Source organism: Zootermopsis nevadensis, unplaced genomic scaffold (assembly GCF_977971745.1).
Source record: "Zootermopsis nevadensis isolate Lab colony 2312 unplaced genomic scaffold, Znev_1.0 Znev_ptg000010l, whole genome shotgun sequence".
Classification (NCBI taxonomy): Eukaryota; Metazoa; Arthropoda; class Insecta; order Blattodea; family Termopsidae; genus Zootermopsis; species Zootermopsis nevadensis.
The window spans coordinates 20266677-20281386 of NW_028259142.1; the positions used below are offsets into that span (position 1 = coordinate 20266677).

General features: G+C 39.1%; 1 protein-coding gene across 11 annotated transcripts in view; it reads left to right on the forward strand.

Annotated features, from left to right (window-relative positions):
* LOC110839455 (serine/threonine-protein kinase Nek8) overlaps positions 1–14710 on the forward strand; it is a 26418-nt gene continuing 11708 nt past the window's right edge. For 2 of the 11 annotated variants that reach the window (XM_087346772.1, XM_087346783.1), the window contains exons 1-16: positions 334–757; positions 1623–1828; positions 1958–2058; positions 2577–2753; positions 3627–3825; positions 4613–4769; positions 5895–6077; positions 6639–6777; positions 8291–8419; positions 8522–8736; positions 9317–9334; positions 9777–9901; positions 11246–11363; positions 12062–12189; positions 13259–13394; positions 13760–13937. In XM_087346772.1, the coding sequence (XP_087202898.1) occupies positions 1687–1828; positions 1958–2058; positions 2577–2753; positions 3627–3825; positions 4613–4769; positions 5895–6077; positions 6639–6777; positions 8291–8419; positions 8522–8736; positions 9317–9334; positions 9777–9901; positions 11246–11363; positions 12062–12189; positions 13259–13394; positions 13760–13937 (2145 nt within the window). In that variant the 5' untranslated portion in view covers positions 334–757; positions 1623–1686. The other 9 variants (XM_087346776.1, XM_087346778.1, XM_087346774.1 and 6 more) reach the window with 9 other exon arrangements.

Sequence of the window (14710 nt, forward strand, 5' to 3'; positions counted from 1 at the left end):
GTTTGGTACAAGGTTTCTACACAATGATTCCATGTTTGAAATTAAAATAAAATGCTGACAGTCGTTTTTCTGTTCGAGCTGGGGCGTGTTATGTCAGCGGGAGGTGTGGCTACAGTTTACGGCAAGGTTGGTACAGCCTGTGGTAGCGGGTACGTTAACGATGGAAAGAAATGTTCGTTGCGAAAGAGTACTACAAAATTGTACATTATGTGGTAAAAGAGTACAGAATATTCTGCATGGAGTGTGCTTGCATAAAAGACCAAAAAAAAATTAGCGTTTTTCCTTTAGTTAGGCAGTGTGGAGGTTGGTATCCGTGGTTCGAGGAGGTAGGTAGCCTGCTGGAATCATCGAAAATGTCGTTCTGGAAGGACAGCCAATAGATATCGATCTATACAATGGCGCGCCCGTTGAGGTGGTGCATGAGGCTCGACAGAAAATACTTGTCAGTTCTTAGAAAGCCATCGACGTTTTTCATAATGAGTGTGGCACAGATAGAAAAATGGCCTAGGGGAATACAGACGTGTTAAGCTGCTTTCGTTACCATATTCAAACCCATGGGACTGTTTCGAGGATAAAGTGTTGGGCATTAACCTTCGCACATTTGATGGTTTGAAAGAGGCAATATAGCAAGTAGTGTTTCCAATTTCCACCAAAACTTTGCAGACTATGCTACGAAATTTCGACTTCGTCATGTCATAGGGAGGAAGGCGCATTGATTATGTTTCACATTGAAGACATTTTAAAGGCGGGAATAATGGTATTGTACAGTTGTTTTAATGGTTCATTGAATAAATAATCACCTTGTATTTGGCAATACATCTACTCTTGTCTTTGACTCTACTAATGTACAGACTTTTTGAGATAGACGAGTGTTGAGTTTTAGGTCATTATCCTGAGTAATATATTTCTAATTGACAATACATGATAGTCTGTCGGGCAGTACCTAGGTATTAAGTTCCCTCTAATACAACCCTGGGACTTAAAGGGTTAATAAAATATTTCAAGTTGTTGGGTTTCGAATGACAGCTATGAGCGTGAATCGTAAAAATAGAGAAATACGATCGTTATTTTTTCTTCAATTACCAGGGCAGAAATATATTGATTTAGGCCCTTCATAAGAGAATGTAATATGATTTAAATGACAATAAATAACAAAACAATTGTTAACTTCGCTTCATATTAAAAATAATTAAATTGGCGACATCTTGGTGTTGAAGGACGAGACTATCACCATGACAACATTTGTTTGCATGTGTCTACAGCTGATGTTAACTTTTATATTAGTTTCTGAAATCAATAATGTGGTAGCTCCCAGTGCTATCCTTGAGTGCCGCAGCCAGCATTTGAGAGCTGCATTAAAATAACTGGGTTTGAATATAATACATCTTATTTTATGTTGAATATTGGGGACTTAACCACAGAGTTTTGAGCACGTCTCTACTGCCCTAGGCGTGTACATTCTTATGACGAATTACCTTTATAAATAATAATTGGATTATTTCTTTAATTTAGACTATAATGTATACAGATTATGTGTAGAAGCATATAGGAATGTGGTGTTCCTTTTTCCACTGTAAAATTAAGCAAAGAACATGTTTTTATTATACTTGTTTCATTTGCAGATGATATTAATGAACTTTAAGTCAGTTCAGAGTGAGTAAATGCAGTGAGTACAACCCAGAAAATATGGCAAATAGACCTGATCCATCGAGACTTATCGTAGCATCTAGTCGAGCTCCACATTTATCTGTAGTTCTGGAGACAGTTCATAATAATGTGAAAGTTGTGCAGTACAAATATGAAACTTGTACACTGGATGACATTCTTGGTAAGATAGTACAAGATACTGCTAATATTTTAATATCATTATTTAAATTTGGTATTCTCATGTTATAAAGGTTAATATTATTTTGATGCTGCAGTTGCTGTGAACTAAACATATTTTTCATTCTTACAGTTGAAATCAGCAAGACACTTGGTAGATCCCGTGTAGAGACCGTCGCATTATTGATGCATTGTTCGGAGACTGAAATCTTTATTTGCTTCACAGGGGGAAAGGTATTTTAAGAGTGTTATGTGTACGCGTTGATAAGGCAACATTTCACATTGAAAAGTATGCAACATTTATGCAGGTATCTGATAAACTTACATGTCTTATGTTGGATGTAAAATAACTAATTTCTTTGCAGTATTTTAGAGCAGTTAGATTTTACTATGTCTTTCCATTTTTTGTTGAAATCTTTTATCTGGTACTCTGAGTCCTCACTTCCGAAGGTGAACATTCTGTTTCATGGAGCCAGGTTTTAACATTTGTAGTGGTAGCACGTTTTATCTATTAGAATTTTGTAATTTCATGAGTGTTTTTTTTTTTTTTTTTTTTTTTTAAGTAGGATCTGCCAAAAGCAGGTTCGCGTTATGTCACTTTATGTACTAAAGGTTAGAGATATTGCAGCTAATATACTTTCTCACGTTCTTGCTGACAAAGCTTCAGTGTTTCTGCTAGTGCGACAGAAAGTGTTTAATATAAATTTGGATAATACGCCATATTTTATAATTTAAACATTAATTATTGATAGGTGCTGAGCCTGGAGAGCGTCAAGGCAGACGTTAGCATTCGAGAGTTTCTTAACCACCTGGTGGGAGGCAACATGAATTTGTCATCTCCAAACTGTCGCCTGGATTTTTTGAATGCTTCGCCATCTGTCAATGTGAACGGTGGTCTTATGACACATCAGCTGGAAATGTTACTAAATGTGATGTCACCTACTTATTATTTGTATCATACTGTTGACCAACAATTAATGTCTGTGTAGTGTTGTTACATGAACCCATTATACTGACAAATGGATGACTCAGCAACCAGAATGCAGAATTAGAGAAAAGTATTTGTCCATAGCAATCTGTAAACAGAGCGACTGATATGAATTCTAAAGTTTCAAGGTAGTGAAAGAATAGATTTTGCTCGTCTGGATTGTGGCACCCTGTAGCCTTCTAGATGTTTACCGAGATTTTGGAGAAACATGCTGCTTCCACCTTTAGGGTGGAAGGCATGAGGATTGGACGTGCAATGGTTATAAACTCAGGGTTGAAATATCAGGTCAAGGAGAGCAAGAAGATTGTCTGACATACTGGGGGAGGGGGGGACTGGAGGTCTGTTAAGGGCAGTGAGAGCAAAGGTCAGGGAAAGAAAGACCCATATCAGGGCAAGAAATCTGAAGTGTGACTGAGTTTATGAAACTTCATAGGAAGGTCCGTGCCACTTGTGAAAATAGATTTGATACCATGTAGGTGTTATATGCACTATGAATTGTGATACCTAAACATAGCAAAATTTTGAATTTTCAACAACATATAGGACAGTTTTGACATAGTGTCCACAGAAATAATCAGAACATAATATAACATGATTTATGCCTCACACAATGGGTCACGGGCACAAATCGTGCATCTGCTTCGCTGAAGATGGCTGTCCTCTGGGTTGTTGCCCTGATTACGGAGGCAGCAAGGACCTCTGAAACGCCGATAAACTTCTACCAGACTACACGGCACAACGACCCAGAAGATGGCCGTCTTCGGACTCACCGCCGTGAAAAGCCCAAATCCTACATCTGCTTCACTGTTTACAGCTTCCTGTAGGAATGTCTAAGGACCTGTTTGGAGTTAATGTGGAGTTGACCAGGATGAGATCTGATCCAGAATCTGATGTTACAGTCGGTGAACTTTATTTTAATGTTAAGAAACTGCGAGAAAAGCTTCAGGTTGAAAATAGTGATGCAGGTGAACGAAGGTTGGAAGGATACGAGAAGATTCGTACAGTTGGGAAAGGTATGAGTGGATGAGGAAGGGCATATACCATAGTTATATGTATAAGGATCTGAAAAAAATGTTAACATTTTCATTATGTTCTGTAATATAATAAACTGCATACAAAAATTTTCCATTTATGTGAGAAACAAGGTGTTGGTGTTCATGAAATAGTAATACATTTTGGCACAAAGAAATTACTTGGGGTCTGGGCAAGTGCAAGATAAGTTTATTATGTCTTGGTGGGGCCCTGCCTGACATTACTTAGTATGATTAAGCCAATATTAATCATTTAAAGCCCAGTGGTAACTGTATGTACCACCTGCTTTTGCTTTCAATAACTGTGGGGTTTGTATGATTCTCATTGTAAACAAGGATTATTTTCTTAAACAGCATTAACCAGTTGATCTTTGTAATGGAGAAGTGTCGTGTTTTCTGTGCTGTACAGACTGAATTATTGAATGTTATTTCAACAAACTTGTTATTCAGATGGCTAAAGTCTGAGAAGAATCAGTGGAATGATGATTGGCAGGAAAAAATAAACGTGCCTGGGGAAAATCTAGCTCCTTGTGTGCTACATGTATAACATGAACTACCATGAAATTAAACCTGTGCAATTAATTCAGATATGTTTATTAGTTTTATAGATATAATTTAGAAATACTTCAAAATTATTTAATTATTTTGTAATTTTAGTTATAAATCTGAAAGGAGACTTAGTCATAGATGGAAGGATAATATTAAAGTTGATGTTAAAGAAATGAAAATGTCAGCAATGAGTGTTACTTTCTAACTTCTCTTCCTGTAGGTGCATTTGGTACTGCAGTTCTGTATCATAAAGTTGCTGATGGGACACTGATCGTTATCAAAGAGGTGAACATGATTGACCTCACAGCATCCGAGCGACAAATGGCACTTAACGAAGTTCAAGTATTATCAAGTTTGGACCACCCAAATATCATCAGGTGAGAATTTTGTTGTGGTAATGTGATTTATGGAAATGGTAATTCTGTATTGTCCATTATGCCTTTCCTTGTACATGCCATTGAATAACTGGCTGTAGCATTGAAGTCTCAGTATTTTGCATATGGCATAGTGTCTTCAATTAATCTCTGTATCATTACACTTAGTAACTCAAATAGATCTGGAGGTGTATGAATTGTCAGTGCTGATGACAGAGACAGTATGACCTCAGAAACGTTGGTAAACATCGACCAGACTACACGGCGCGACAACCCAGAAGACAGAAATCTTCATACTCATTGCCCTGATGACGGAGGCAGTATGACCTCTGAAACGTTGGTAAACATCGACCAGACTACACAGCGCAACAACCCAGAAGACAGAAATCTTCATACTCTGATGACGGAGGCAGTATGACCTCTGAAACGTTGGTTAACATCGACCGGACTACACAGCGCAACAACCCAGAAGACGGAAATCTTCATACTCATTGCCCTGATGATGGAGGCAGTATGACCTCTGAAACGTTGGTAAACATCGACCAGACTACACAGCGAAACAACCCAGAAGACAGAAATCTTCATACTCATTGCCCTGATGATGGAGGCAGTATGACCTCTGAAACGTTGGTAAACATCGACCAGACTACACAGCGCAACAACCCAGAAGACAGAAATCTTCATACTCATCGCCCTGATGATGGAGGCAGTATGACCTCTGAAACGTTGGTAAACATCGACCAGACTACACAGCGCAACAACCCAGAAGACAGAAATCTTCATACTCATCGCCCTGATGATGGAGGCAGTATGACCTCTGAAACGTTGGTAAACATTGACCAGACTACACAGCGCAACAACCCAGAAGACAGCCATCTTAAGAAGCCAACTGTTCAGCGAATGCCATAAAAGTTCTCTGTAGTTGTCCCCTTCAAAGCCACTTTCACAACAGTGCATAAATACCTGCAGATAACTGCCACCAGAGTGCACAGCTGACCACCCATTACCTGTCTGAAGTAAAGGTTAAAGAATACTTTGAGATTTCCCAAAATGCTTGTATGTACCTTGATGATATGCCTCGTTAAATTTAGATGTTATGGAAATAATAAGACTTATGCAATCTTGCAGTTATTTTGGCAGCTTCGAGCGTGATGGAGTACTTATGATAAAGATGGAGTATGCGGATGGTGGTACATTGGCGCAGATGCTGTCACGAAGGGCAAGGAGACTTGATGAACGTGAGATAATCATGTTATTTCGACAGATTGTTGCTGCCATACGATACATGCATGATCATAACATTTTACATAGGTATGTACAAGTATATGTAATATGTGACATGGGGTTGAATATACAGAGTAGTTTCAATAGCGGATCTGCCTTTTTGCTTCTAATGGAATGAACTTCTTTGCATAATCAAATACTGACATGTGATAAATTTTATTTTCTCCCAACGTGAAGGTTGTTATTTTGAAATAACAACATGAAGTCTATTTGTCTGTCAAAAGTTGAGTTTATCTGAGAATATTAAAACTTAATTCTGAAGTTACAAGCAAACATTCCGCCCATTTGGTATATTTATATTAAGATGATATCGCTCAAGTTTTTATTCTAATGTTTAAAGCCGTGGCAAACCCAAGGGTTCAGTGAACCATTCCACGAGTCTGACTTTGTAACTTCTCTCAAACATTCTTATTCTTTTGGTAATTTACATATGATTTTAAGGGCATACAGTGTGTCCTTCTTTAAGGAACATTCAGGGGGTTTCAACAGAGTATTTACCAAATTAAGTGCTTTTTTATGTACAGTAATACTTGTACAGACTGAATGTTCACACACTGCATCTTATCTTCATGTTTTATTCTTCATAAGAGACCTGAAGACAGCAAATGTGTTTCTGAACAAGGACAACACCATCAAAGTAGGGGATTTTGGAATCTCCAAGATCATGACGACGCGAGCTCAAGCCCAAACAGTGCTAGGAACGCCGTACTACATCAGTCCAGAAATGGTAAGAGACTGACGCTTTTCAGACGTTTTGACTTCTGCCGCTTTTTTATGCTTCAAATTAAAATTGAGATCTGTTCTTCAGTTGAGATGCCTTCAGTTTTGTACTTCATGATAAAATTCCTTATTTGGGGGGGGGGGGGGGGGGGGGGGGGTGAAATGTTTCATACTTTGAGGGAAGAAGACAAATTACATGTGTCTGAAAACAAAGTGGCCTGGAAGAATGAAGTGAATGAGAATAATTTAGGACATCATGTTCAAAAAACTTTTTGATGGTTGCAGGATGCAGTAGTTGTCTAAGATGAGATGGATGGATGTTGTTAGGCTGGAGGAGTCAAAGAATGTGAAGGCAGAACTTTGGCGGGGAAACCTCTTGGAAAATTTATGTCGTCTTGGAATATATCCACTTTTAAATCCAAAAACAATGTTGGGGAATACCTTTAAGATTGATTTGAGAGAGCTAGTTTTTGACTAGTGAAGTGTTACGTATGGAGTGTCGCGCTGTATGAAGCAGAGACTTGGACACTCAGGAAGAAGGAACAGAAATACCTGGAGAGTTTTGAAATGTGGTGTTGGAGAAGAATAGAGAAGATCAGGTGGACGGATCGAGTGACCAACGAAGAAGTATTGAGGAGAGTCAACGAGCAAAGAAACATTCTGCAGGCGATTACACGAAGGAAGGCTAACTGGCTGGGACATATTATGAGAAGGAATGGGTTACTGAGTGATATCACCGAAGGCCAGGTTGAAGGAAAGCGAGGACTGGGAAGAAGACTGATACAGCTAACCAACGATCTGAAACAAGGAAAGAAGATGACGTTCCAGGAATTAAAGCGAGAAGCCGAGAATAGGGACAACTGGAGAGCTCTTTTTGGGCAGAGCAATGGACCTGTCGTAAGACAGAACACTTAATAAATAAAATAAAGTTTTTGATGATAGGAGATGGATGGAACTGGCTGAGGATCATGTCCAGATGTGGGCTTCAATATTGATGGTGTTGAACCTTTGGGTTCTGCTACAGCAGTCATCTTTCTTTTTTCATTTGATGTTGTATAACCTGTTCAGTTGGCAAATCACCTTTGCCCTTTCTGTGCTAAATTCTTCACTAGAATGATATGGAAACTTTAGAATTAAGTTTGTAGGGAGCTGCGTTATGAAAGTGAAAACAGCACAGGTTTCTCTTCGCTGATAACATTACATACTTTGGGCATACAGGAAAGAAGGGATTGTTTTATTCTTACGTGATCTTATTTATAGTGTTGTAATAATGAAATGACAATGAAAGAAATCTGAATGACGAGAGAGGGTTGAACACTTATGTGTGGAAGATGATGTCTGCAACTTATTATGTGGATGAAATATCACATTTATCATTCGTCCATGTGCCTATGTCTGCGTTCTTGCACTCATAAGTACTGTAATATTTCCTGACCTTTTCTACAAATGATCACATTGTATGTCTTTTCAAGAGTCAGATGCTAAGTACACCAGTTACAATGCTTACTTCTGCGTTTTAGTGTGAGGGTAAGCAGTATGACCAGAAGTCAGATATCTGGGCCCTGGGCTGCATCCTGTATGAAATGGCGTGTCTGCAGAAAACCTTTGAAGGCTCTAACCTGCCAGCACTGGTGAACAAGATAATGAAGGTATGGGCATTCTGCGATGGTAATTTATGTTGGTTGGTTGATTGTAAATTTGTCTATGGTGGTCAAGTTATCACAAGGTCCGTTATCTCTGTGTGTCATCAGGGTCACTTCCAGCCCGTACCCGGTGGCTACTCTCCTGGCTTCCGTCAGCTGATCCACGATCTGCTACAGAGAGACCCGGCATTCAGACCCACGGCAGCAGAGATACTCGACTCTCGTTTACTCCTGCTGCTGGACTCGCTGAAGGAAGGAGGAGGAAGAGATTGGTTTCTGGACCATGATGGTTCTGTACCAAATTTAAAAGCTTCCTGTAACAGGTAGCTGCATATTATATATTCCATGTGCAGTTAACTTATTGCCTCCATGGAACACAGTCCTTAAAACTCGTATGTGCTTGTTGAGGCTTCAGGTTCTCACAGCAGCAAGTATGAAGATGACAGCCTTCTGAGATATTGCACCGCGTAATCTAGTAGAAGCTGACGAAGTTTTAGAGGTGCGTACTGCCTTCATCTTCAGAGGAATCTCACGATATTCCAGAAAGCTGTCATCTTCATACACTGTCTCCATCCTTTATGAGTCTCAAAAGTTCATTACCATATTCACAAAAGCCCAGTGCTAGACCCTGTCATAAGTAATTTGATTCCAGTTTACATCCACACATCTTTATTTTTTAAGACTGAGTTTTAATATTATCCACCAAAGTCTTACAAACCTGCATGCTGGTTGTTTTGATTGAGGTCCTGCATGGTCACATTCCCGCCAGGAATATTACCTTAAAGTGGTTCATGACTACTTGTATGTTATCAAATAATCTAAGAAACTAACCACTCCTAAGGCATGTGTGTTTCACTACATTTAAACCCTTGTCATTTTTTATGTTTCATGCTGCTCAAACAGGAATTCCAAACCAGAAAGGTAAATATTATCTTATTTTAAAGTAATTTTTAATATTAAAAAATTTGCAGCATTTGAATTATCTTTAAGACTGGTAAGATCACAAAGAATTTGATTGGAAAACGTAAAGGGATGACACCACTGTACACATATGTGTGAGAATAATATTAAAATGGATTTTAAGAAAATAGGGTAGAAGGGCGTGGACTGGATTTGTGTGTCTCTGCATATGGAACTGTTGTGGGTTATGGTGTGTGGTAATGAACCTTTGCAGTCCATGAAATGTGGGGTACATCATGACTAATTTAGAGACTGTGAACTTCTGAAGAAGAACCCTACTCCATGTAGTTAGGTAGCAACTCATCCTGTTATATTTTAATGAGTAAAATTGAAAAAAGCAAGAGATAATTATTTGATATTTCTTTTCTTGGTGCAGTTTCAGTTGTTGTTTTGTTTTTGTTAGGTCTGTGTTGTATGACCTGAAGTCGTATGAGTCGGCAATTGCACTGACACCAATCCAACTGCCACCACGCAGTAAAGTGACAGAGGTTGCTGTCAGCAGTACACACATCATCGTTCTAACCTCAGGTCCTCTTACACTGCACGATAACTGTCTGCACATTCAAACACTGTTGACTTGTTATCACTCGGCACTGGGCACGCTGTACAAATCTTAATGTGGATATTTGCAAATTACTTCCTTGTGTACTAATAACAAACCTGACTCATTAGTACTGATGAGACTGTGAATGGTTAGATTAAGAAGGAAGATGATCTCACAAGTTAGTTGAAAGTACTCCCTAACGTCACCTAAAGAGACAGAATGATACCTCGAAGTTTCAAAAGAAGCATGAAAATTAACTTCTTAAGATATTCATCATCAGGATTTCACCTCAGAACTTCAGATTGCGATCGTCATGTATTCGGTGGCTGTATACAGTGAAGTGTGATAGTGTTTTGAGTCGTTTAACATGCATGATTTTGCCAGAAAACCTAAATGTAGGATAATATTAATGTCAAAGTAGGGTGTAGCTCAGAATTGAGTCCAATGGAAAGTTTTATGAATATGGTAATGCACCTTTGTGTTCCTTAAAATGTGGGTACATTAATGACTACCTGAACTATTATTAACTTAGATTCTCACAGCAACAAGTATGAAGTTCATTGTGAGATTTGAGATTTTCACAGCGATGAGTATGAAGATTTCTGTCTTCTGGGTTGTTGCGCCGTGTAGTCTGGTCGATGTTAACCAACGTTTCAGAGGTCATACTGCCTCCATCATCAGGGCAATGAGTATGAAGATTTCCGTCTTCTGGGTTGTTGCGCCGTGTAGTCTGGTCGATGTTAACCAACGTTTCAGAGGTGATATTCATCGCCCTGATGACGGAGGCAGTATGACCGCTGAAACGTTGGCAAACATCGACCAGACTACACAGCGCAACAACCCAGAAGACAGAAATCTTCATACTCATCGCCCTGATGACGGAGGCAGTATGACCGCTGAAACGTTGGTAAATATCTACCAGACTACACAGCGCAACAACCCAGAAGACAGAAATCTTCATCGCCCTGATGATGGAGGCATTATGACCTCTGAAACGCTGGTAAACATCAACCAGACTACACAGCGCAACCACCCAGAAGACAGAAATCTTCATGCAGTTCATTGTCTTCTGGGTTGTTGTTGTGCTTTGTAGTCTGGTAGAAATGTACCTGTTTTCCAGACGTGGTTGTTGTCTCCATCGTTAGCATGATGAAAGCAGAACATGATAATAAAGGAAGCAAACACCCTTGAAAAATTGGTAAACTTCTACCAGATTAAATGGTGCAACAACCCAGAAGACAGACATCATCTTCTTATTAACTTCTCAAGAAGGACTCTGTTCCTAGTTAGTTAGTGGTATACGGTGATGGAGTTGTGTGTATCTTCAGAGATGCTGGTGTACAGCTGGGGTGAAGGGAAGAGAGGTCAGTTGGGGCATGGCGATACAGAACCATGGCGACAACATCCTGGAAGCGTGGAGGCCCTAAAGGGGAAGAGCATCAACAGGTAATTCAGATAATGACAGAGTTAAATGTAATGAAATATTTGCTTTGTACCTACATTTAGTTGCCATTCTGTTTCTTTCAAGTGGTTCTCATGAAACCTTATAACATTAATTCACTTTTGACAGTGTAGGATGCATCTGTGGAAATCCCGTTACTTAAAGTTTGTAAATGTCGTCTGCGGTGCATTACTATTTGTTCTTAAACATGTCTCACTGTAGAATTAACAAACGTGCACTTGCCGACGAATGTAGTAAAATTATTTGTTGCAATTAAAGACTTCTGTGATTTTAATAATATCAATTGTGGGTGACTTCTTAGCGTTGTCAAATAATTGACTAAAATTAAAGACTTGCATGATTTTAATAACTCTATTACTGCACTGGGTGAGCACTACTGTGCTCTAAGGAGTTAGTAAAGAAATATAATGCTAAACTATTGAATCTACTGCGGCTTCTCCGGAAAGTTATTAGCAACTTCTTGGACCTTCTTAGGCACTGAAATGATGCTGTTTGTCTGTGTTCAGTGACTACGTTCTTTGTGTGAACCACCCCAACTCATAATTCTATACCATACATTCTGCCCTTTTATATTCAAGGACTATCAGAACAACTGGAATTGTGTGTTACTCTGGTTTAACCTTCATCTTTCAGTCTCTGTCGTAAGTTTAAGTAATGTGCCGTGACTTCCCTTTGTTGGCAGGATTGGAGCTGGGGATGGCTACAGTGTATTTGTCAGCGACTCAGGAATGGTGATGACGTGCGGTGATGGCACATTCGGCTGCCTTGGACATGGTGACTGGAACAACTCTACCCGACCTCGTCTCATTGGTGAGTGAATAAACTTCTCTGTTAGAAATTGCTTTCTGCAGAGATTAATTTGTAAAATATCAGGTAACGCCTTCACATTTTTAATGCCAATCTTGGAAACAAGGCTCTAGTGACTGAGTTGTAGTGATGTAATCATAATATCTGCATGGGAAGAAGTTCCTAGGTACAAGTCAGTCTGGAGGCTTGAACTTAGCAGCCCTATCAGCAGAATACTTGTCAACAGGATAGTCAATTCTCATGAGAAATTTCCGTTAAATCTATGTAGATACATTTGCGTATATTAATTGTAATGTATGGCTTTCTTTTTCAAGTTCTTTGTTGTATTATCAATGTGTAAGGTAGCCATAGTTTCTTTTAGACATAAACAGATTGCATAAGATGACATTGGTAAATTTTTATCTGCTTTTTCTGAATCTGAGGGTGAATGTAAGGAACAAAACCAGTCTAAAAATAAAATGAAATATAAAAAAAATTATTTATGCAGCCAAGGTCTTTCGAACTAACAAAAGTTTCAAAACAAAAGAGTTTAATAGAAAATAATGTTCCAGTAGCTGCAGTAACTGAAACCAACACGAAATTTAAAGGTACGAAGTGTTTTCAGAATTATACTGTTGTTTGTCGTGCATTCAATAGAAATATCAGATGTAGGATTTGAGGTTTTCATGGCAGTGAGTCTGAAGATGGCTGTCTTCTGGGTTGTTGTGTCATGTAGTCTGGTAGAAGTTTACTGACATTTTAGAGATCCTTGCTGCCTCCATCATCAGGGCAATGAGACTCATCACCCTGATGATGGAGTTAGCAGGGACCTCTGAAATCTCGGTAAACTTCTACCAGACTACATGACACAACAGCCCAGAAGACAGCAATCTTCAGAAATATCAGAGCTCAGTTGAGTAATAATTTGGATACATAAAACAGTTTCCAACTTAGTTCTGCCGGCACTATGTTTATATCTGTAATAAATTATTGTAAGGTGGAGTACAAATTCACAGAGAATACATCTGTAAACTGTTCTGTGCTACACATCTTTCTGCCTTGCAGTTAACATCAGTGCCCACATTGTTCACAGAGAAGCTGTTGAGTGTGGATGTGGTGGTTGTCGGCTGCGGTCCACATCATGTCGCAGTGCTGAGTCGAGACGGAGAAATGTACGCGTGGGGCAGAGGTGACGGGGGACGTCTTGGCCTGGGCCATGAGGAGGACTGGTACGTACTGCAAATTAGTGTGAATAGACAAAATAAGATTGAAGTGCATCCATCATTGCTCGCCCAACACCACTGTTGCTTTTGATGAAAGCACAGTTTTGTTCAAGGGGAGGGTGCCTTTCAGAACTTGCAATGAGGTCAGTAAATTTGGACTGAAGATGTTTGTACTTACTGATAGTACCAGTGGATATAAATTTATATGACTTCAAGTTGTATACTGGCAAAACTAAAAGTGTGAACTCTGATTTATTCAAAACTACACAAGTAATAAAAGAGTTGTTTTCTGCTCTTGTGAAAGACCCCCCCCCCCCCCCCCCCCTACAATCCACATTCACTGAAATGAACCATCGATAAATGTATTACAGCTGCTCTCCCGTGAAGGTGACACTGCCTAATGATTGTGTGCTGCGTACTCTGCGTTGCGGAGGGGACGGCACTGCAGTCCTTACAACAGATGGGGTGATGATGACCTGTGGTCGTAACTCATTCAATAAACTAGGATTATCAGACAGTAATCCAGGATTCTTCTCTTTTAATTTTAAAGTGAGTTTTATAATTTTGGTGTAGAGTTGTTAATGAGGCAGGGTAGGTCACTTGATGAAAGTGACTAGTTATGGCCTAAATGACTTGGGTTTGAATCTCAGAAGAGACTGCAAATTTAAGAATGTGTGGAGCTCTGTCTCCACTTCCCTATATATTTTCATGGTGTGCTGGTCAGGCAGAGGGGTAACTTATGTAAACTAAAGATGTTTTATCTTATTGTTTTTAATACATGTTCACTTTGAGTGCAGTCATCTGATAGAGGGAATTTATTAGATAAAGATATTTAATGTGGTATTGTAGATTCATTTTTAATTAATTTGGAAACCGCATGTATTGTGTCTGATCATGAGAATGTTTATCATTTGTCGTAAGTAGCTCATTGGCTATAGTGGGGAAAGAAAACTGATGCTGTAATTCTTATTGCAGTAAGGAAGAATTATGTTACTTGGTGACGCTTGGTGGTGTGCATGCGTGCAGTAGGATCACTTTTTTTTTTAACAAGTGGATTCCTTTTATGAAACTTGTTAGTAATTTAATGTATGGGAAGTCATCCAGAATGTTTTGGTAACCCCTGCTTTCTGTTATATCATAAGAATATAATATGTTTGAACCAGTAGCAACACTTTCAGTGTAAAATCCTCAAAAGATATAACGCTTGGTCTCTGAAGTATATGAAAGTTTGCTGATATAATGTGTGCCAGTAATGGCAGGGCTGTTTGTATCTGTTTTCGAATAAGCATGTTCGTTTGTATATTGTTCGTGTGCAAAGCAGT